Source organism: Octopus sinensis, linkage group LG1, assembly GCF_006345805.1.
Source record: "Octopus sinensis linkage group LG1, ASM634580v1, whole genome shotgun sequence".
Taxonomy (NCBI): domain Eukaryota; kingdom Metazoa; phylum Mollusca; class Cephalopoda; order Octopoda; family Octopodidae; genus Octopus; species Octopus sinensis.
This window is the reverse complement of record NC_042997.1, coordinates 56,575,697-56,597,990: the sequence shown is the minus strand read 5'-3', so window position 1 is coordinate 56,597,990 and position 22,294 is coordinate 56,575,697. Positions and strand designations below refer to the sequence as shown.

Sequence of the window (22,294 nt, the reverse complement as noted above, 5' to 3'; positions counted from 1 at the left end):
ACCAGAGCAGAAAAGTGATGGGTCAATCTGGAGAGATACCTTGATTTTCAAGCTACACACCCTATCAAGTACTGTTACTTCAGAGAACCTCATTTTGTTTACTTATATTCATGATCATACTCTTTCAGTTAGTAAACCTTCATTACTCTCTTTATAAAATTACAAATACACAACTGAAAGATGCACTGAAGGAAATATTAAGCATGAATATATGTTCCAATAAAAATACTGAGGTAGAAGAACACAAGAATTACCAAAATCTATTCAGAATGGAGACTGTCCCAGAGATGATATAAAGAGGAAAACAAGAGAAGTTCTATATTTAAGAGATAAGGAATTATGTACATTATTTACATTATTTACATTTGACGGATATTTGTCCTCATCTTGTTGGTGTTAACAGTAACGTTTCGGTTAATATACTCTCCAGCCTTCTTCAGGTGTCTTGGGGAAGTCACCCGATGAGGACAAATATCTGTTGAGTGTAAATAATGTAAATAATGAAGAGAAGACCTTATAAAAATGACATAATTTAAAAGTGGATTGATTCAAATAATAGTTTTACATTAATTATCAAAGAAAATCAGTTAGCTGAGACAGATAGATGATGTAGATTGTTAAGCTCCATTCTAAAATTGCTCGACTATTTATTACTGATATTCTTTGTGCTATATAAACTACTGAGATGATTTTTTAATCAATAATGTATTTCATTTATTATATAAAATATCTGGAAAATATTTTGCTCATCCTGGTAAAGTTGAGAGGAAAACAAAAATTGTTTCATTTAATGCAAGAAAAAATTATTCAAGGAGTAAATTAGTGACATTCAATTTTTATAATTAAGAATCATTTAATAGAAGTCAAGATAAAGATTATCTGAAGATTATTTATCAATGGAAGATTCTCATTACATATGAAAATCCTCACTGAGCAAAAAATGTGCTAGGCTTTATAGAAAAATATAGTTACTAATATCATATTCAAATTACTTATAAAAATACCACTATATCTTGTTGAAATCTTCAACAACAATGAGTTGGTCAGCACTATAGAGCAAGAACTTCTAAAAATATATATTTGAGATTAAGTCTTACTTCTTAACTCTTTAGCATTTAAACTGGTCATTACTGGCCCTAATATTCTATGTGTTTTAAGCTAAAACTGACCAGATCCAACCTCCCACACCTCCCCTATAATGTCATTCAAAAAATATACAACCACATCATTGAAATTTTGACACTTTAAGACAATGCAGGATTAATTCAAAACAATGTGAATAAATAAGCATTAGATTTCACAAAGTTATCTGGATGCTAAAAGGTTAAAGCCAATTCTCTTCACTCATTCAACCATTTCTAAGAAAACTATGAATGTTCTTATAATCTCATATCCATATAAATTCGTGGTTTTATGCTGAAGACTTGGGGGCTAGGCTCTAAATTTGTTACTCAGTAGCTGGCTGTAACTCACAGGAAATGGTTTTTCAAGACAATGCATTGCAATTTTAGCTTCATCACAATCTTAGTTTAAATTCTGTTGGGGTCATCTTTGCCTTCCCCTGTTTCAGTAACTAACAATAATGGACCAATATTCAACATATCAACTTTACTCTTTCCCTGCAAAAATTGGCCTGTGTCTAGTCAGAAGAAATCAAATTACTTGTCTAAGATGAAATTCTGTGGCAAATATTGCTTTGACCCCTTCTACCCATTATCCTGAGTCAGCCCAATTAGATACTAGAATGCTAACAAAAAACTATGGAATTCCTGGCATTGTGTTACCTCCTATTATTTATTCACCATTCTGAGATAAAGTGAAGCATGCTGAATAGATGTTCAGTCAAATAACACAATAAATTCCTTTGAACTCATAAACCATGAAATGGTATCTAATTTTTTTATTTGTTTGGTGAGAGCAAAAGAGGAAGAAGCTACAACTGATAGGTTATCTACAGACTTGGTTCAATTACTGCAACAGAGTGGATTTCACTAAAGACAGCCAAGAGCCAACAGGGACAATGGATTAAGGTTATTACCCAAGAAGAAGCACAAACCATTCATCAACAAGATCTGCTAGTAATAGCTGTCAAATCTCATTCCTCACATTCTGCAGTAGTTGAAAAGACTCGTTAGATAGTGTAGTCCTAGATACACTAATTCTGAATAAAAGGATAGTTGAAGCTGGAAAGCCTTTGATCATTGATCAACTCAATTGTAAGGTTAAACAACAACAATTAAGTACCATTAATAATATAATAGTAATATTCAGTCTGCTATATACATTTCTCTTCTAAAATTGGCCGGGTATATAATCATAAGAAATCAACTTTTACAGGTGTGAATGTCAAAAGAAAAACTCCAAGGGGTCGAACAGCACTGCACATTGCTGCATCTCATGGACGTCAGGAAATTATAAGCCTGCTCACTGATGAAGGTAAGTAAACAGCAATACTCTGCTTCACTGATACAAAAATATTGTTATGTATGATTCTCATGGGCAATAAGTGTTCTATGTAGAAAATCCATTTAACAGATACTGTATTGAAATCCACTACTGGGATTTTATATATATATATATATATATATAGATGTTTTCGATCTTGTTTGGATTCTTTGCCAGCAAATTTGAATTCTTTGCCATCAAATGTGAATTTTTTGCAATTAAATTTGAATTCTTTGTAATAAAATTTGTTTGCAAAGAATTCAAATTTGATGGCAAAGTATCCAAAATAGATCGAAAACATCTCTATATATATATATATCACAGTTTATAGAGATGGGAGTCAAAGAACTGAGTATCAGAACTTTCCTGGGGAAAGTAACCTGTAAAAAACTAACATTCTGTTGAGGGAAAAGTGTTTATTTTATGCTCCAATCTTTCATCTTTTGGATTGGAAGTTTCCAATCAAATTACTCCATTACAGTATGTCTTGTTAGGACTTATTCTGGCTTACATTCTCTCGTCTATGGTGTATTTTAAAGTTCTTTGTCTCTCCAACACTCTTGTTATGTTAACAACCTTCTGTTTTTCATATCACATCTAACCACACTCATTGTTATGCAGATATCACCACTCTTCTTTACTTGTTGTCCACATGTAACATAGACAGCTCACGTCTCTTATGTGCAGATTCTTTGAACAGCTCTTAAAGACTTCCAATTGAGGCAAGAAAATTTTGTCTACTTCAGCTGCAAAAGATGGAACCTCTATGAGATAATTTATCTTCTAGAAATAGCAACAACCAAAATTCCTTCAAATTACACCCTATCATATTAAAAAAGGAAATACATTTTTTATACAAGGTAGTTCTAAGTAAACAAAAAGAAAAAAGGTTGGTCATGTCTGGACTGCTTTTCATCATGTCTGTGCTATCAAGGCTGACCTGATGGCTGATCAACAATGACAACCTAAAACACAACTCCTATATATATGCATGAACAGTACAGTTTTTTAATGACTTACTGAAAGGAGGAAGAGAAAACTCATGACTTTTTTGCAAGGTTTCTGAGGCCAATGTACAGGCTATGAAAGAAGTCCAGTTATTCTTTGAGCATAGACCTGATCTCTGTACATTAAATAATGTAGACTTTGTAAGGTGGTGAGCTGGAAGAAATGTTAGCATGCTGAGTAAAATGCTTAGCAGTATTTGTCTGTCTTTACATTCTGAATTCAAATTCCATTGAGGTCGACTTTGCCTTTCATCCTTTCGAGGGTCGATAAATTAAGTACCAGTTGCATACCAGGGTCGATCTAAAAAAGTTTTGAGCCTTGTGCCTAGAGTAGAAAAGAATAATGTAGTCTTTTTTAAAGGTAGCCAAATTAAATCACCACAAACTTTACAGATGCTAGGTTCCCATACAATATCTGGTTACCATATATCAATAACACAGTTAAAACACACTGAAGATGGTGGTGGTGGTGGGGTTGGTGTTGGCGTCATCATCATTGGCAGCAGCAACAGTGACAGTGTCATCTAGCATATAGCATTTGCTTTCCATGCTGGCATGGGTTGGACAGTTTGACAGGAGCTGCACCAGACCTCAGTTGTCTGTTTTGGCATGGTTTCTATAGCTGGATGTCCTTCCTAATGTCAACTGGTTTACAGAGTGTATGGGGTGCTTTTTATGTGGTGCCAGCTTTCCATGTAGTGCTGGTGCCAAGCAGCTAGCAAGACGAAGACCTCTTAGGTGAGAGAGGCAGTGGAACTGAAGGAAGTGGCTATGTGCTAGGCAAGAGGTTAGAGTATAATAGGACAGAGATAGTTGTCTTGCTATAGAGGAGATACTTGGCAACTGCGGTAGGACAAGGAAAATGAAAGAAGAGGGAAGAGAGAGAGAAAGATGAATAAATAGTCAGAATGAGTGAGAGAGAGAGATACAGATAGATGGCATTGAAGATGTAACTGGGCTTACCCACAGGGAACAGTGATGGGGGTGAGTATGGGTAGTGCAGAGAGGATTGAGATATTTCATAAGAATGTGAGGGAATATGTTTAGAGATAGGGGAAGACATGACTGTAGCAAATGAGAGAAATTGGAGTGGTTGGGAGCAGGTCAGATAGATATGTGGGAGCAGAGTCAGATAGAGAGTGTATGGATATGCACATGAAAGAGAGCGGAGGGACCTGCATTGAGTAAGGCACAATAGGGGAGAGTGGAGAAGTGGAGCCTGCAGTAGGTGTTGGGAAAAGAGGAGAATTATGACAGAGGATGGGTAATGTGTGTGTGTGTGCGCGCACGAGGTGGGTTCATGACTGTGAAGAATATACCTGTATGTGTGGTTGGCCATGATTTCACTTAACTTGACATGTCTTCTCAAGCACAGCAAATTGCCATTAGTCTTAGTTACTTGTCGTCCCCTCTGTGAGACTTAACACCTGAAGATCCTTTCTCACTACTTTGTCCCACTTTATCTTGGGTCTACTGCTGCTACAGGTTCCCTCCGCAATCAGCACTTCTTTATACAGCTGTCCTCATTCATATGCATCACATGACCATACCAGTGTAGTCTTCTCTCTTGTACGCTACAGCTGATGCCTTTTATATCCAGTTTTAAATCATTTACTCTCCGTTGTATTTGCACATTGTTATTACACATCCAGTGGAGAATGCTGGCTTTTTATATTGCACTGAATCTTACTATCACTGCTGGTGAGCTGATGTTGGCCAGAGGGAAGAGGGAGTGGTGTAAGAGAGCTTTCTATACAGGTTTCCAGTATAGAAGGTTTCCATAAGAAAGATTTCCATAAGAAAGGTGGTGGGGTGGCATGAGAGAGTGCACCATGAATAACCAAGCTGTATGGCTATACTGTGGCAGAGTCACAGTAATGGGTAGGAAAAATATATACGAGGGACGTTCAATAAGTAATGCCTCTGACCCACTTGCATTTGTTTGATCTAGCTGAAATTTTGCATGTGCAATCATTTATATCTCTATAGAGTAAGTGGCAAATTACAGCTCTGAATTAATTGTGGTTTCTGATTTACAGGTGTTTGAACCGAGTCAAGTGTGACATGGAGCCTGTTGAGTGTCGAGCAGTGATCCGGTTTTTGTATTTGAAAGGACGCACACCACGGGAGACTTTTGATGAAATGAAAGTAACTTATGGTGATGATGCCCCATCATATGACCTTGTAAAACGCTGGCGTCGTGAATTCAAACATGGTCGGAACTCTGTGGAAACAGCTCCCAGATCTGGTCACCCCTTCTGCCATTGATGAGGCATCTGTCCGTCAAGTTCGGGCTGCCATTTTGGAAGATCGACGCATAATTATTCGCCAAATAGCCCATGAGGTCAAGATTAGTTCCGGGTCTGTGGAAACTATCATTCATGACCATTTGCATATGCAAAAGGTGTCTGCCAGATGGATTCCCAAGTTGCTCACGCCTTTCCAGAAGCAAGAACGCGTCGAGTGCTCGAGGGTGAATTTGGACATGTGCCAAGAAGATAAGTCAAAATTTTTCAAAAGACTGATTACACAGGATGAAACCTGGGTCCATCACGATGATCCAGAGACCAAAGCCCAGTCAATGCAGTGGAAGCACCGTGACTCACCCCCTCCAAAGAAGGCAAGAGTGCAGCTCTCCGCTGGCAAGGTCATGCTCACAGTCTTCTGGGACCAGGACGGAGTAGTGATGACAGATTTCCTGGCAAAGGGTACCACAATTACAGGAGCCTATTATGCTTCACTTTTGAGGAAATTAAGAGAAGTTATCAAAATCAAGAGGCGGGGCAAGATCAGCAAAGGCATCCTCCTCCTGCAGGACAACGCTCTGGTCCACAACTCGCTTGTCGCCAGATCAGAAGCACAGGCGTATGGCTATGAAATCCTCCCCCATCCCCCTACTTTCCTGACCTTGCACCCTCTGATTTTCACCTCTTCCCAGTCATGAAGTTGTTTTTGAAAGGAAAGCATTTCCCAGATGATGCAGCCTTGATTTCTGAAGTCACGTTCAGGTTGGAGGACCAAGCTGGGGTCTTCTACAAAAACGGTCTCCAGAGCTGCATCAAGCAATGGGAGAAATGTGTAACTCTGGGTGGTTCCTATGTAGAAAAAGACTAATAACTGTGCCAAGTTTCGTTGCTCTACTGCTATGGGAAGTGGGTCAGGGGCATTACTTATTGAACGCCCCTCGTATCTGTTCACTGGCCAAAATGAAACTGAAACAAAGAAAAGATGACAGGCTATACAAATTTTCAGGACAGTATTGAAGTTAGCACATTTTTACTAGAATTAATCAGCTTAAATAATATCTAACACTTAGCTTGGAAACAGCAAGGCTTTAGACATGGGAGAAAAGTAAGTTGAATGGATAGAACTTATTTCACAAAGCATAAAGGAAAATTTTGATACACATTTTTTAAAATTCAAAGATCTTCAAAATACACTCATACTACTCATTTGTAATATCTGTTAACAGCAAATATCTGTTGATCCATAAGTAACTTACATTTTATGAAACAACTTTGTTATTATGTAATCCTTTATTTATCTATTCTAAATGCCCAATGGTGGTGCCCCAGCACGACCACAACTTTAAAGATGAAACAATTTAAAGAATTAAAGAATTAATACTTCATGCTGTTTTACAAGATTCTTATAAAGTAACACAAAAGGTCAAAGTAAACATATCTTTAAGAAGATTGTTCACAGATCAATAAATCTGTACACTTCAAGGTCATCACTTTATTTAAACTTTAAAATATATGATGGTACATTGCATCTCTGTGTGTTGTAAGAGGTAGCTAAAAGTGTTAGCAACAGGAGGGGCATCAGGCCATAAAACATTGCCTCAGACAAAAATGCCCAGCCCATGCCAGCATAGAAAAGCAGGTGGAAAATGCCACTGCTTCTACTGCTGCTGCTGCTGATGATGATGATGTGGATGATGACAATGATAGCAGTAGTGGTGGTAACAGCAACTAAATTACACTTCTAAATCATATTTGGGTAGACTTCAATTAAATTTCAAAATCAGAACGCACTTCAATTAAACTTCAGCATATCAAATATAGTTACATTTCAATTTCATTAGTTATCTCTATTACAATTTGTTTTTCCTGTAAAAATTCTTACATTGATACTCCCATTTCATGAATACATATAATTTCATTAATTCCAGGGATAAAAATCCAAGAGACGGATAAGAGTGGCTGGACAGCTATTAACATTGCAATTTTATTTGCAAAAGCTGCAGCTGAAAAGCAATTGGGCTCAATAAACTCAAGACAGAAATATGCACAATCAAAAACAACTTTAAAAGGTAAGTTGAGTTGGAACATTTTAAGGAGCATTTTGTTATTCATTGATATATTTCTTACAAATCATTTAATACTTTGTAACAGTCTCAAATTTCTGTTGTATAGATGATAAAGGTATGAGACTTGGACTTTGGTGAGACAGCTGACTGAGCATAATTTGAGCAAAGTCTTTCATTGAAGATACCTGTGAACAATGTCTGCATCTGATACACATCCTCTATATTATGTGACATATAAATGCAGATGGTACTTAATTCCAACAAAGTTTATTTCTGAAGATAGATATGAACAGTGACAAATAATAAATTCTTAAGCATCTGTTATCTAGATCTGGGTTTACTGGACTAAACTTAGAATTGGTTGTAAAATATCTTACAGAAAGTATCTACGATAATTTTTTGAGGGAAAAAATAAAATGGCAAAATTTATTTTATATTACATCGGAAGGAAAAAGTAAACACTAAGACAATTAGTAATGATGATATGATATTTGATTTAAGAAAAAAAAAATCAACTAGTTTTAAATGTTATTTAATATATTATATTATTATTTGCTTGTAAGCAATATTCTCTACACCATATGAGAGATGCTAGTGTTTATTCAAGCTTTTCCAGCCTTAATGCAATTGAAGGATACCAAACCAACATAGTTTTCCTCCCATAGTAAACACAATAGAGTCACATTGTAGAAACTGAAAGGAATCCTTTGAAATAGTTTAATTCTTAAAAAGCATATATCTATTTATAAATGTAATTTCATAATGTATTTTTATTAAAAATGACAATTATTTTAATCATCATTTATTATTTAAAAGGTAGATCAAAGGAAGCAGATGTTTCAAAAAGAACTAATGAAAGCTCACTAGAATCTCTACCTAGAAAAACGTTTGTATAATTTGTCATCGTCTATTTTCTATGCTTGCGTTTATTGAAACAGCTCTTATCATTGCCTTCATTCTGCTATCTTTACCCTAAGCAAATTCTTTTATGCAGTATCAAATAATTAGCCACATTTCATGTGGACCTGGGATAATGTTATGATTAACTTCCATACACAGAAATATTCAAAAAACAAAACAAAACAAAACAACCTTCACTGAAGATTGCTGTGAATGTAATATCATACAAAATTCATAGCTCTCAATAATTTGATTTGATGTAATTTATGAAAGGAAGTGTTACTTTGATGTGTTAACTTATTTCTTACAAACTGTATTGATTTTCTGTGTTACTTTAATTCTCATCTATGTTTTACTTCCATAGAAGCTGTTTGAAAGTAACTTATTTCGAATGAAATTATACTTGAGGTATTATTCTAGATATACCTTTCAAAACCTTGGATTCTAAATCAAGCTTTCTTTATATTCAGAATCATTAATGTTGCTTAAGAACATTAAAAGTGATTTCAAATTACATTTGTTGATATTTTATACTGTTCTATGTGACTCAACTCTTCTAAGTGTCACTGGAAATGAAATATGCTGTATGAAACCAAATGGGTAGTGTGCCAAAGATGTTTGAATATCATTGCTTTATAACATATATTTATTGTTTTCCTTCACAGGTCTAAAGCCGAGAGCAGAAAATTAAGTTTCCAAAAGATTTTGACAAGTCAACAACCTGGAACTAATAAAGAAGGATTAAAGGAAGACATTGATGATATAAATGAATCTCCAAAGACAAACATGTTTGTATGATTTGTCATCATTTGCTTTTGTAGACTTGCATTGTTTGAATTAGTTCTTGTCTTGTCTATATGAGGTGGTATCAAAAAGTTTCTGAACTAGTTCTGTAGCACACCAACAGATGATAGCACACAGCCGCATGCACAGTTAGAGCTAGCAATGACTTCATGAGGCAGTGTGCTGAGTGACATTGCTGTGTTTACTTTGCAAGTTGTAACATTTGTGTTTTTGTGGTCATGTGTATACTGTAGTCTGTGATTTTGTCATGAACAAAGAGCCAACATGAAATTTTGTGATAAACTTGGGAAGTCTGCTACAGAGACATGGAGAATGTTTTGGCAAGCTTACAGCAGTGAGGCAATGGGTCATATGCAATGTTTCGAGAGGCACAGGAACTTCAAAAGTGGAAGAACATCCCTGGAAGATGATGAGCAAGCTGGAAGACCTGCCATGTGTGTCACCCCCAGTAATGTGGTATCGTGCATCAATGAGGGCCAGGCCATCAATTCAGAGTTCTGCTGTGATGTTTTGAAGTGTTTGAGGGAGGACATTTGGCAAAAATGACTGGATCTGTGTAGCATGAAGAATTGGATTTCTTCACTCATGAGTTTCTCATCAAAAACGTGGTATTGTCTCTGCACCCACCCTATTTGCCAGATTTAGCACCTGTAGATTTCCATCTCATCCCCAAGATGAAAAAGAAGCTCAGAGACCACTGTTTTAACACAGTTGTCAAGATTCAGAGCGAATTGCAGAAGGTTCTCAACTCACTTACGGAAAACGACTTCCAGGCCAGATTCAAAAAGTGGGAGAAACTCTGGGATTGGTATGTTGCTGTGTAAGATGACTATTTCAAAGGAGATGATGTTAAAACTTAGGTAAATAAGTTATTTATTATTAAACATAACTGTCCAGGAACCTTTTGATACAACCTTGTATTCTGAACAATTCTTGTAAGTAGTGTTCAATAATTTAACTTCTTTTTAAGGAGGTTGAAATACACAAGGTCTGATTAATAAGTATTTGGACTGTTGCCATAGTAATGAAGCTAAAACACACAGGGTAAAGCTGCTTGGCACAGATTGGCCTTGAACTCTGCTATGCATGTGCAGTAAAGTTTAACATTCTCGCTCATATCTGCTGTTTACAGCAGTGCTTGGAAGGACGGTGGGTAGCGTGTGATCATTGCATTGACCATGACAGAGAAAGTTGTCATGACAATACCTGCTCAAAGGTCTACGCAAACTTGCAGAAAGTGTAGGGAGAGGAGTGTATGAACCACACACAAATGTACAAGTGGTCAGACGTTTCCAAGATGGCCAAAAAAATGTTGATACTGATATTTCATTGTATCAGTATTGATGGTAGCAGACCTGAAGTGTTGCTCATGGCAGAAAGAGGATAGTTTCTGGTGGCAATTGTGAAGGCTGGGCTGTTTGATACCCATCTGCACTAGAAAGTGATTGAGTGTGAGAGTTAGTGGAAACATTTGATGATGGTCCAAGAGATGCCCACACCTAGCTGCCCACTTCTGTGCACGGCACTACCATATGTGTCAGTTAGGTTTTGCATTGATTTAGTAAATTATCACACCCTTTTTATTCCCAACAACTTTACAGCATGGATCGAGTACAAATTATAATGCCACTAGTTACCACATTAAAATTCATGGCTCTTCATAATTGAACATGGTATGGTGCATAGAAAGCAGCGAAAAACAACCCTGATATGTTGCTTCTTTCTTACAAATCACACTGATCTTCTGCATTCTTTAATTCCAATCTACATTTTACTTCCATATTAACAGTTTGAGAATCACTTCTTTTCTTAAAACATTTGTTCCCAAATATAGCTCTCTTAATATCCAGAATCATTAATATTACTTAAAAGAATTATTAGTAATTACTAAGAGGTGGTTTTCAGATTTCATGAAATTATTTCTAATACTATTCTTTCTGACCCAACTCTTCTGGGTAAACCCATAGGTTAGGGATTACTGGGAATGAAGTATGATGTATGGAGCCAAGCAGGTGAACTAAAGATATTTGAATATATTTTATAACATATCTATTATATTTTCTTTCACAGGCCACATGTTGAAGAAACTTCGGAAAGATTTTCAGGTCGTGTTATGGAAGGACTAAAGAAAAATATTTCTGGTGTAAAAAAACCTCCAACAAGAAAATTGTTTGTATAATTTGTCATCATCTGTTTTTGTAGGATTGCATTGTTTGAACAAGTTCTTGTTTTTGCTAATATTTTGGACAGTTCTTTAAAGCAGCGTTAAATAATTTATCTGCCTTTTGTTCATCTCTCTAGATGAAATAAAAAATACATAAACAAGTTTCACACTACCACCACCACGTCCACTGTCTCCTCCTCCTACTTCTCTGCTTCAATGTTTGGAGCTTTTCTTCTGATCCTTTGATTAGTTTAGCTATAAGAACTAAATTTTCAACATAGAAAATTTCCCATGTGCAACCAGTCTTGAACTTATCTGTTAGCGTGGAAAACTAAAATAAGGTATTGGGAACTAAGCCCTGATGAACACCTACTTGCATGCTACATTTCTCACTGAACCCATTGTCAACTATCATATTACTGATAGTATCTCTGTACCTAGTTCGGACAGCTCTCATAAGCTGTTCATCTACATCAAAGTTTCTTTAAGACCATCAGAGTACACAGCATGGTATCCTGTCAAATGCCTTTTTCTGATCAATGAAGGCTAGGTATAGTGGTTCACTCTTACCTAAGAACTCCTCTTGCAGCTGTCTCATTACGAAGAGGGTGTCTGTAGTTCCACATCCTTACACAGACTTGAACTGCATCCCATCTAAGTTAGTTCTCTTCTTAATCACTTATGCAACAACTCTTTCTGTTACTCTTAGAATTTGGCTCATCAATTCAGTTTTTCTGTTTTAATGAGTCTGGCTGGCACCTGTCTCCATCACACATCTTGCACACTGTACACATCTACAATGGCAAATGTAACAGTTGGTTAAGGTGGAATCAGTGGTCACCAGTGCAATGGTTTGTATTATGATATATGTTGGAGTCAGCCGTTAGCAATTGTAATGGGTGATGCTGTTGCAGATGTACAAGATGAAAGAAGAACAGTGATCAAAGTTGATGTTGACTTCAGATTTATTTATTTACAATTACTTAATATAATGCCATGCCTCGATGGGCAGGTATGATATAATTGATAAAGCATACGAGGTTAAGAAAATTAATTTCAGCCTGTATGTGTGTACAGGTTCTTATTTTAGTAGTAAACTATACATAGTGATAGAATGATGTTGTAAAAGACATTGAGCTAGCGAAAGTTATAGAGTTGAAGGAAGATGTGTTTCATAGTTGGCTGATTGTGACCTTTCTCTTTCTGACTGTTTGGCCATGACTCTAGTTGTCGTGGTTCACTAACTAATTTTGCTTTCCAAAATTCTGGTATTTATAACTATCCAAAATTAGTTAGAAGGTGACAAGTATTGTTGAAAACATTGAATTTCGTTGGGGGTCTGTTATGGCCGAGCAGAGGTTAGAAGGATCAAGTGGCAAAGACACTACTCTGCTTAGCAAAGGCATCTGGCAAATGTAACTTCTGTTGCTCACAGAAAAACTATTGTTTTACCATGAGAAAAGAGCAGTTTGGCGATCAAGGATCAAATCCACACTGTGCTTGCATGAAGCCACTACATGTTAGTTAGTTAGTTTGGCTCAAAAGCAAATAGCAAGGCCATGTAGGGGGACATGGAGTTAAGTACAGGGTGGTGTTCATGTAAAGAGTTCAGGCCACTTGAGGTCAAGGGAGGCTTTGAACAAAGCGGTTGTCGGCGTCTTCACCATCTCGTCTGGCAGCTTGTTCCACGGATCCGCAACCCGGACGGAGAAAGCTCCTCTCCTTCGATTGAGATGAAATCGTCGCAGGTAGAGCTTTTCGGAATGACCCTGCAGCCGACGCTCTGGAGCAGGAGTGAAGAACAGCTCTTTCAAGAGGTTACACTTTCCGCTTATGATGTTGTGGGTGAGAATGAGATCACCACGGCGGCGGCGTTTTTCTAGAGAATAAAGATCGAGCGTCCTCAGCCTTTCTTCATAGGACAAATTTTTGAGACCATGAACCATGCGGGTAGCCAGCTTCTGGACTCTTTCGAGATGCTGTATGTCTTTGAGGAGATAAGGAGAAGAGGCTTGAATCCTGTACTCCAATATGGGTCTCACCAGCGTGACATAGAGTGGTAGGAATATGGCTGCTGTGAGCATTCCGAATGACCGTCGAATCAAGAACAGAATTCCGCGTGCTTTGTTGGCAGCATGGACGCACTGGGCCGAAGGCGAAAAGGAGGAATCCACCAAGATAACCAGGTCCTTTACCTGATCGGTCCTCTCCAGCAGCAGACGACCCGGCTCGAAATCAAGTTGAGTTGCAGGAGGAGAGCCAACAGGCAGATGACAGCACTTTGACACGTTCAGACACAGGTCCCATTCGTTAGACCACCTCCAAATTTGGTGGAGGTATCGACGAAGATCCTCTATATCACCGCGAGGAGCGACCAGTTTGACATCATCGGCAAATAGAAGGGTGTGTTGCGTGAGGTCGTCGGGCAAGTCATTTATGAAGACTAAGAACAATAAGGGCCCAAGCACTGAACCTTGAGGCACGCCACTGCTCGCACTGGAGACGTCGGACCGCGAACCATTAACTTGGACTTGGAAGGAGCGATCTGAGAGGAAGGCACCAACCCATCATACAATATCCGGATGGAAACTATATGCTTGAAGCTTGACAAGTAATAGGCGGTGGTTTACCGAGTCAAAAGCTTTGGCAAAGTCCAATAAAACGATGTCAACAGCATCACTATCATCGAGGATGCGCGTCACCAATTCTTCCATTACCAGTAAGTTGGTCAAGCATGATCTCTTTGGCACGAAGCCGTGTTGGGAATCAGAGATAGAGGCTGTGTTTTGGAGGTGGAGCATCATACTTTTCTTAAGGATGGTTTCGAACATCTTGCTGATTATTGATGTAAGGGAAACCAGTCGGTAGTTAAGCGGGTCTTCGCGGCTCCCTTTCTTGAAAATTGGGCAGATTATCGCTGTTCTCCAGTCCGCAGGTATAACACCCGTCACCAATGACATATTGAATAGATGTGTTAAGGGCTCGCAGATGACCGGAGCCAACGCTTTGATAACCCGTGGGTGTATGCCGTCAGGGCCGTGACCCTTGTTGACATCGAGGCCTTGAATAACACGTTTGACTTCGTCCCGCGTGATGACCAATCGAAGCATTGGAGGTACCAATCTATCAAATGGAGGGGGTTCACTACCATCATCTTGTTTGAAAATAGTTGAAAAAGCCTTGGAAAATAATTGACTCTGTTGATAAGGATCCTCAATCGATATGCCTGTTGAGTCTACCAATGTTGCAATCTGGTTGTTCAAGCGGGAATTCCGTTGGACATGGGCAAAGAAGGTTTTTGGATTGCTACTGGCATTTGCCGCAATTTTGTATTCATAACTGAAGCGTTCTTCCTTTTCAATTTTCATGGCTCGGTCTCGTTGAGTTTTGTACACCTCAAAAGCTGCAGTCGAATCCAGATTTTTGAATTCAGTCCAAGCAATATCTCTGAGTCGAAGTTCTCGTTTAACCTTCTTCGTCACCCAGGGCTTGTGTTTCTTCTTCTTGGGAAGCCCAACGGGAACTGCTTGGTCAGTCAACCAGATTACATATGCTTTGAGGGATGACCATAGTTCGTCAACTGAGGACAACGTCATCAGGGATCGCCAGTCCAGAAGTGCGGAAGCCTCGGTTAGAATTTCAAGATTAATTGCAGAGAAGACTCTACGTGGCAGCGAAGTAGTCGTGGGCATAGAAAAAGTTGTGTGCATGACGAACTTCAGGACCGCATGATCACTCTTGGCAAGAGGGGCGCACACAGATACGTCTGACACTGATCTTGGATAGCGGGAGAATACCAGATCCAACATATCTAATCATCTCCACTCTAGCACTACTTCAAGTTTTTCCTGACTTACCTTACATTGATGGCCACAGGACTAATGGTAATGCCATTGATGGTAACAAGCCTGAAGTGTTGCTCCAGGCAGGAAGAGAGTAGTTTCTGGTGGAAGCAGTGATGGATGAACTGTTTGATATCTATCTGTACAATAAAGTAATTGAGTGAGACTTGGCAGAGACATTTGATGATGATCAAGAGATGCTTACACCTAAGTAGCCATTTCTTTGCACAGCACTACCATAAGTGTTAGACTTGTATAAGCAATTAAGGATTAGTATTGATTTAGTGAATATGTTTCTTGACATGGTTTTTTTATGCCTGGATGACCTTTCTATTGCCAACAACTTTACAGCATGGACTAAGTATAAATCATCATACTACTAGCTATCATGGTCTTCATATTTTCATTTGGTATGGTGCATGGAAAGAAATGAAATATAACCTTAGGAAATTCCAGGCATGGAAGCTAAACTTAGAATTGAGAAGTTAACAAAGCTGAAAGTTTTAGTAAGTAGGAAAGGAGACAGGATCCTGGTCTCTTCAAGGAAATAACCTTGCTCAATGTGTAGAAAACGAGTAGGTATAAACTCCATACAGTGTATTTAATGTAAGCTATAGACACACAAGAGATATAATGGAAGCACAGGTAGACTAACTGAGAATGTAAGCTTCATATGTAATAGATGCACTAGAGTAGTATGTACTATGAACACCATGGAAATAGATTCTCTTTAATGCCCAGATGGCTCTGTTGGCAACCTAAGGTCTTTCGCTCTCAGAGTGGAAGGAAGATTGTATGATGCATGTATATGAACTGCAATGCTGCATGGTAGTGAGATGTTGACCCTGAATGCAGATGTCATATAAAGGCTAGAGAGGAATGAAGTTGGTAAGCTGCACTGGATGTGCGATGTCAATGTGTATGTGTAACAGAGCACTGGTGTATTGAGAGGAATTATGCAAGAGGAATTATATGCAGTGTGCAAGAGAGGAGACTGCACTGGTTTGGTTATGTGATGCAGACGGATGAAGACAGTTGCATAAAAAAGTGCTGATCACTTAAAGCAAAAAGGAAGTTGTGGAAGAGGGAGACCCAGGAAGACATGGGATGAAATATTGAAGGCCAATCTCAAAAAGGAGATGACAAAGGGCCAATATATGTGGCACATCACTGTATTTGAGACGACCTGTCCACCACAACGGAACTGAGATCCTTAAACCAAAGTAGCACATAAAAGTGTTGGTGTGGATGTTGGTTCCATATAAAAGGCACTGGTGCTGGTGCCACATAAAAAGCACTGGAGATAGTAATACATAAAAAGCACCCAGTACAGTCTGTAAAGTGGATGGCATTAGGAAGAGCATTCAGCTGTAAAAACCAATCTAAAACAGACTATGAAACCTGATGCAGCCCTTGGCCTTACCAGTTCCTCTCAAGCTGTTCAACCCATGCCAGCATGGAAAACAAATGTTAAATGTTGATGATGATGATGATGATGATGATGATTCATGAGAAGTAGTTGATAGCTTTTGTTATCAAGGAGGTATAATTAGCAAGGAAGGTGGTTACTCTGAAAGTATACTAGCTAGAATAAAAACATGTTGGAGAAAGTTCGGGGAGCCACTACCAGTGTTAGCAACAAAGGTCTTTTCCCTCAAAGTAAAGGGCAGATAGTATAATGCTTGTGTTAGAGCTACAATACTGCATAGTAGTAAGACATAGGGCTTGAATGCAGAGGACTTGAGAAGACTGGAATGAAATGAAGTGAGCATGTTCCTGAGGATGTGCAATGTAAGTGTGCACAAAATCATAGTACAAATGTACTGAGACGAAAGCTGGGCACAAAAGGAATCAGAGTTCATGTGCAAGAAAGATGACTGTGTTAGTATGGATATGTAATGTGTAGGGATGAGGGCAGCTATATAAAGAAGTGCTGATCACTTAATGTGGATGGAGCTTGTGGAAGAGGGAGACCCAAGAAGATATGGATGAAGTGGTGAAAACTGATTTCAGGATCTTGAATCCCATAGAAGAAATGACAAAGGACTAAAATGACTGGCAATGCATGACTGGACCCTTTGCTCAATCTTTTCCTCAAATACCCCACCTCCACCCATCATCTCTCTAACCCTAGTTCTTCCTTGATACCATTTATTTTTGTTACTACCCAGAACCATTTCATTTGTTACCCATCCTTCATCCATTAATGCTCTTCTTTCCATACACGCTTTACATTTATCACCTCCACCACCACAGAACCCCCAAATTACCTCTTCTCCTCCACCACCATACATATCTCCCTTTTCACATGCACTACACCTGCCTCATCCACCACTCCTGCAACCTATCCAATCACAAGTCATCTCTCTCTCTCTCTCTCATCTTCCCCTGTCTAGTGCATCATAATTACTATCCTGCCACTCTCTGTGCCACTTTCTTCTGCACTCCCTACTTCCCTTAACTCATCCATTATTAGTTGTCCTCCACCCCTTATCCACCATTCACTATATCCACCCTTCAAGCCTACCCATTCTTCACAGGGTTGTCTACCACTCCCCTCTCCTCCACTTCCTCAGCTCCCACTCCCCTATACACTCCTGCAACTGTTCCCACCCATATGCCTGGTTTCTCTGTCCCTATTCACTTTTACTCACCTGTGTACCTTGGGGTGTCACCCAAGCACCTTATCACCACTATTTTATCTCTTTTCAGCTCATTCCACTAACTTTCACCCTCTCTTCTAAATATGAGTAGTTATGTTGTTCTTCTACAGCAAGAAATCTGGTCTACTCTGGCCCCCTTCTCTCATACTTTAACCCCTAATCTCCAGGTATAAAACTGCCCATCTTGAAGTTCATAGCCTGTCAAGATGACCTCATTAGTGTGGTGATTTTAAAAATGCACCCTGTACACACTGTAAAGTGGCTAGCATTAGGATGGGCATCTGACTACAGAAATGATGTCAAAGCATACACTGGAACACAGTGTAGTCCTTGGATCCATCAGATCCTGTCAAACAATCCAACTCATGTCAGCATCGAACATAGATATTAAATGATGATGTTGATGTCACCTTATTTCTTACAAACTGCTCTGATTTTCTGCATTCTGTAATTCTTTAATTCCAATCTACATATTACTTTCATAGTAGCAGCTTCAGAATCACTTATTTAAATGAAAATATAATCGAAACATTGTTACTGATGCTTCTCTTTTAAAACAACAGTTCCCAAATTTAGCCCTATTTATATCCAGGATCATTAATATTGTTTGAGAGCATTTTGAGTTGTTACCAAGAGGTGGATTTTAAAATTTCATGTATTAATATCTTATGCAGTTTTCTGTGTCTCAACTCTTATAAGAAATGTTATAAGATAGAGGTTATGAGGACTGAAGTATAATGTATAGAGGGAAATGGGTAGTGAACCAAAGAAGTCTGAATGTTAACTATTTTAAAAGATATATCTATCATTTTCTTTGACAGGTCTAAAATACATAAGAGCAAAACATCTCCAGCTACAGAAAGTATTCCAAATATTCAAGATATTGATGGTTTGAATGAATCTTCAAGTGCTAGTATATTGTAAGTATGATAGAATTTACTTTTACATGCTATTTTCTTAAATTTGTTGGAATAGCAACCAGCTCTGAATAAATCAAACTGATGACAAATGGCAACTTCTCTATCCAAGGACAGATACTAGAGGTAGTGCATAAGTTGAATAAGTTGAAATCCCTAGGGGAAATTGTAAATGATATAGGTTCAAGATAAGAAATCTTCCATGAACCAGAGAGACTATGACTGCATTAATCAAATTTAAGCAATAAGGAAAGATAGAAACATTGCCATAAAGACCAAAATCGAATTCCTGCATGCACTGATACTCCCCAACTTCCTGTACCATATGTAAAGTATGTCCTCATCTCACTCCAGAGATACAGAGAAAGAAGTCAGATGCTGCTACAGCATGTTTGTCATTTGATATTTGGGTCATATGACAAACATGCAAAGTTTGTCAAATCTTTCAGTATCTCATCGACTACTAAGAGGACTTTTTCACAATAGTGAAGGAAAGAAATATGGTCATATAACAAGATATTGTGATCTTGTTGGGGAATATTTCTCAAGGAACTGAAGGGACAAGGAAAAGGAGAGTAGCAAGCAGAAAAGATGGGCAAGGAAATCATTAGTAGAGATCCAAACTTGATCAAGCTTCTTCAACGGATGGAAAAGACTGGTGTACAATGCACCATAATGGTGACCCTCTGATCTTGCAATGAGCTGTGGGATTCAAGAAGGAAGGAAATGTATTCACATCTACTCTATTCATATGTATCACTTTTCAAATTGTGTGTAGCTTGTTTGAAGGAACTGGTACTAACAATATATTAATTTTTCTGTGTATGTATTTTTGTAAATGTTTGTTATTTTTGTTATTATCTTCAGATTATGTGTGTTAATGTCTTTATAGTGCTGTAATCTTATGGTACAATACATATATATAATATAATGAAATTATTGTATATAGTGGTGGAATACAATAGGTAGTTCAAAATTACAGCTTTGTTTGCTTTGTAGTTTGTGATTTTTTAATTCCTAAGTGATACCATACTCTAGTCTGCTGCTGATCATGTTTAATGCAAAGTATTGAAAATCTAATTTGGAAATTCTAATGTAGTGTGCATTAAAAATGTTCAACTCCAACTTAACTATTGATTTTTATGTGAATGGTGTCTCAGAGTAACTTACCTTAAGCTGCAGATTCCAGTTATATCACAGATAATATGACCCAAATCAAAACCATGATACTTATAATATGCCTATTGAGTTTGTAACCTCTTATTTTATCAATTTTTATAAGCATATGTGTGAAGGCACATTGCTAAGTGGTTAGTGTGTTGTAATCACAATTGCAAGACTGTGGTTTCAGTTCCCAGACTAGTGGTATGTGTTCTTGAGCAAAACACTTCATACTGCTTCAGTCCACTCAGCTGTAAATGAGTAACTCTGTGATGGAACTCTGTGATGGACAGACATTCTGTTCAAGAGGAATGCAAGCCTGCCTGCCTAGCCAGTAGGGTGGTATCATTTGAGAGCTATAACACTGTGAGGGAGTGCATTGTGACCAGCATGTATAACAACACCCAATAGTCTGGTCGATACAGTAATACAGTGATACATGAGCCTATATTAAATATAATTTAGTTTCTAGCTGTCATTTACATTAAAATTAAACTATATTTGATTATGTTTGCTTAAATCAAATCTAATTTAATAGACTATATGCTAGTGGAAATTATTTTAAAATACCCAGTTTAAATGTCATTGAATTGGCTCTTCCTGTTAAACAGAATAATAGAAAATAAATGTCCAATTTATGACAGTTCTCTTTTTTCTTTCAGATGCAGTTATATTATTATTATATTATTGATCTTAATTTTTTATGTTTCAACTCCTCTTTATTTTTATTTTTTATTTTTTTCACTGTAGAAGGGAGAAGTCAAACAACCTAGTTGATACTGAAGTTGCGTGGGTAAATTATAATGACCATCTTGAACAAGAAGATTATAAAGAAGGAGAAGGAGGAGAAGAAGAAGAAGGAGGAGGAGGAGGAAGAGGAGGAGGTGGAAGAAGAAGAATAGGAGGAGGAGGAGAAGGAAAAGGAGACAAAAATGAGGAAAAAGAGACGAGTCACTCAAAAGATTCCCTCCATGAGTACCTTATTTCGTTGAAATCTGAGGAATCTGCTGTTCAGTATCCTGCTTGGGCTGTTGATGCCCACCTGAAGCAAATTGAATCAGTTAATAATTCGGCTAAATTGGTTTTGCTTAAATTGCAGAATCATGAAGTGGGGAAGATTAGTTAATTTAATTATATTGCTTAGATTTCAGGTGACCTATATAATATTAGTAACCATATAATATTGCCATATAATATTAGTTACCCTGGGTTTCCTGTCCATAAAGGGTTTACCATTATGGTGTAACTGTGGTATATAAATCAAAGACTAGAAGGGGAAATCTCAACTCTAATATAGCATTGAGTTAATTTTTCCCTGATTCAGACTTCAAAAATGTATCCATAATAATGTCTCTAAGGCCAAAAGAATCAAAATGTGATTAAGTTGGTTTCAATATATCGGTCAACATATCCTGATCATGGTATTTATAAAAAAATACACAAATCTGAAATACAATCTTTTCAAGGAAAAATTGCAGGTCATGACATTTTACAAAGTAAGATGCCTAGCATGCTTTATTTGTCTGTAAATTTTGGTATTAGTACCTACAATTAGTAAATATTTTACCAAAAACAAAGTAATAATAAACAAACAATATAATATATAATTACTTAGTGTTCACAGTTTATTTGCAAGCAGAACCCAAGGAAATTTCACCATTATTTGAAAAAATTAGTTTGTTGGCAGTTTATAAAGAATCATGAAATATAGGGTTACTTTTGAAATCATACTTTGAAACATTTGATTTTACAGATAGCGTAAAAGTGCTCATAGGTATTAGTGAATGTACAGTCTAAGGAGACAATATCACTATACACTCTCGCCTTTTTTATCTTGAGAGTTATTATCTATTATTTTACCCTTTCAAGAAGTATACAATCTTTATGGTATGGAACTGAAGAGATTATCCAGCTATAATACAGATGTTTTCGATCTAGTTTGGATTCTTTGCAATCAAATCTGAATTATTTGCCATCAAATTCAAATTCTTTGCCATCAAATTTGAATTCTTTACCATCAAATTTGAACTCTTTGCCATCAAATTTGAATTCTTTGCCATCAAATTTGAATTCTTTACC

The 22,294-nt window shown here is 37.5% G+C and overlaps 1 protein-coding gene across 3 annotated transcripts in view; it reads left to right on the top strand.

The window, feature by feature from the left end:
- LOC115217526 (neurofilament medium polypeptide) overlaps positions 1-21,825 on the top strand; it is a 39,479-nt gene extending 17,654 nt beyond the window's left edge. For all 3 annotated transcript variants that reach the window (XM_036501060.1, XM_029787252.2, XM_036501065.1), the window contains exons 4-10: positions 2,338-2,436; positions 7,627-7,767; positions 8,581-8,650; positions 9,330-9,452; positions 11,539-11,637; positions 18,959-19,057; positions 20,966-21,825. In XM_036501060.1, the coding sequence (XP_036356953.1) occupies positions 2,338-2,436; positions 7,627-7,767; positions 8,581-8,650; positions 9,330-9,452; positions 11,539-11,637; positions 18,959-19,057; positions 20,966-21,341 (1,007 nt within the window). In that variant the 3' untranslated portion in view covers positions 21,342-21,825. The remainder of the gene's footprint in view (positions 1-2,337; positions 2,437-7,626; positions 7,768-8,580; positions 8,651-9,329; positions 9,453-11,538; positions 11,638-18,958; positions 19,058-20,965) is intronic.
- The last annotated feature ends 469 nt before the right edge of the window (positions 21,826-22,294 follow it).